This window comes from Vollenhovia emeryi, unplaced genomic scaffold (genome assembly GCF_000949405.1).
Source record: "Vollenhovia emeryi isolate VEMERY1.0 unplaced genomic scaffold, V.emery_V1.0 DF948756.1, whole genome shotgun sequence".
NCBI lineage: Eukaryota > Metazoa > Arthropoda > Insecta > Hymenoptera > Formicidae > Vollenhovia > Vollenhovia emeryi.
The window spans coordinates 1-1,443 of NW_011957610.1; the positions used below are offsets into that span (position 1 = coordinate 1).

Sequence of the window (1,443 nt, forward strand, 5' to 3'; positions counted from 1 at the left end):
CCTTATCTTCGCGGTATTAATCGACTCGGCTATTCATGCGGTCTGCGTATCTACGGCCTTAGTAGTGGAAGTTCGATTCGTCACCGGATATTGATCTAAATGCAGAAGAGTGTTATGTTTCTTTTGGCAAATTGTACAGTTCGAAAATTTGCAGGGGTTGTCTCCATGTGAGCGCAAGCAATTGTGACAAACCTTCGCGTTTCTCACTGTTTCGATACGCTTAGGTACAGGTAATTGTTTGAATTTGTCGCATAGATACAAGGGATGTCGCCTCGTTTTGCATGCTATGCAATTACGCGCCGCGCTCACGACAAACGCTTGATTCGAGGGTTGATTTCGTCTTTTTTTGCTCAGGGGTTCTCCCCTGCTTCCCTCCGTGTCGGTTACCTTCGCTCTCTCGCGCTTCGAGACGCAAACCGCGGTTTTATATAAGAACTCGTACATCTGCTCGAGCTCTGGAAACTCGTCTCTTTCGAGAGTCGCCTCCCATTTTTCCAACGTTACCCTCGGTAGCTTGGTCTCTAGCAAATGTACGACCATCTCGTGCCCGACCGAAATTCCCAAAGAGCTTAGAGATGCAACGTGTTGTTGCGCGTCGTCCGCGAGCCTGGACAACCCGTTCGTTGTTTCCTTGTCTAGCGCGGGCAGATTTAGTAACAGAGAGAGATGCCGCGATATCAAGATCCTCTTGACCTCATATGACCGTTCTAATAAGCTCCAGGCCTTGGCATAATTAATTCCGTCAGTTTCGAAGATCCTAATCTTGTTCGCGGCTTCGCCAGTTAACGCCGATCTAAGGTAATGCAATTTGTCTATTTCCGCGAGGTCCGTTCGCGAGCCTATCATACTGTAAAACGCATTTTTAAATGATAACCATCCCTCGAATCTACCATCAAACTTCGGTAACGGCGTTTCGGGCAGTTTAATCCGCCGTTTCTCGACCGGCGGTACGATGTCACCGCGCCGCACCTCCTCGCTTGATACGCTGGTGCTCGGTTCGGACGTATCTCTCGGACGTAAAATACTCTCAATTTTTCCCGCCAAGCCATAAAACCGCTCTTGGATACCCTCGAACTCGACCCGATGATTCGCGTTAGGATCTAATACCGCGAGTTCATCGTTATGCTCTTCGAAGGCCCGATATAATTGCGTTAAACGCTCGTTTCGCAACCTTAACGTCGCGTTATCGATTTTCCCCCCTTCGACGATATTGGCTAAATTAGTTATTTGGGATTTCAGGGAAGTTCGTTTCTGAACGAGGAATTTGATTTTGTCCGCCATCTCGGCATGCGACGGAATGTAAATGTTAGGAACGAATGACTTACTCTTACCGCCTGTCGAGTATGGTTGAACACGTTTCTCCCTCGGCTAACTTGGAAGACCCGCTCTTAGTGGGTGTGAGGCGGCCTGCAGGCTGGATCCCGTTTCTTGCGTGGGTTGAGA

General features: G+C 48.8%; 1 protein-coding gene across 1 annotated transcript; it reads right to left on the bottom strand.

The window, feature by feature from the left end:
• Window positions 1-33: 33 nt before the first annotated feature.
• Window positions 34-1,281, bottom strand: LOC105556456. The gene has a single exon (XM_012003552.1). It carries the CDS (start codon window positions 1,279-1,281, stop codon window positions 34-36), a length of 1,248 nt encoding a protein of 415 aa, XP_011858942.1.
• Window positions 1,282-1,443: the final 162 nt, after the last annotated feature.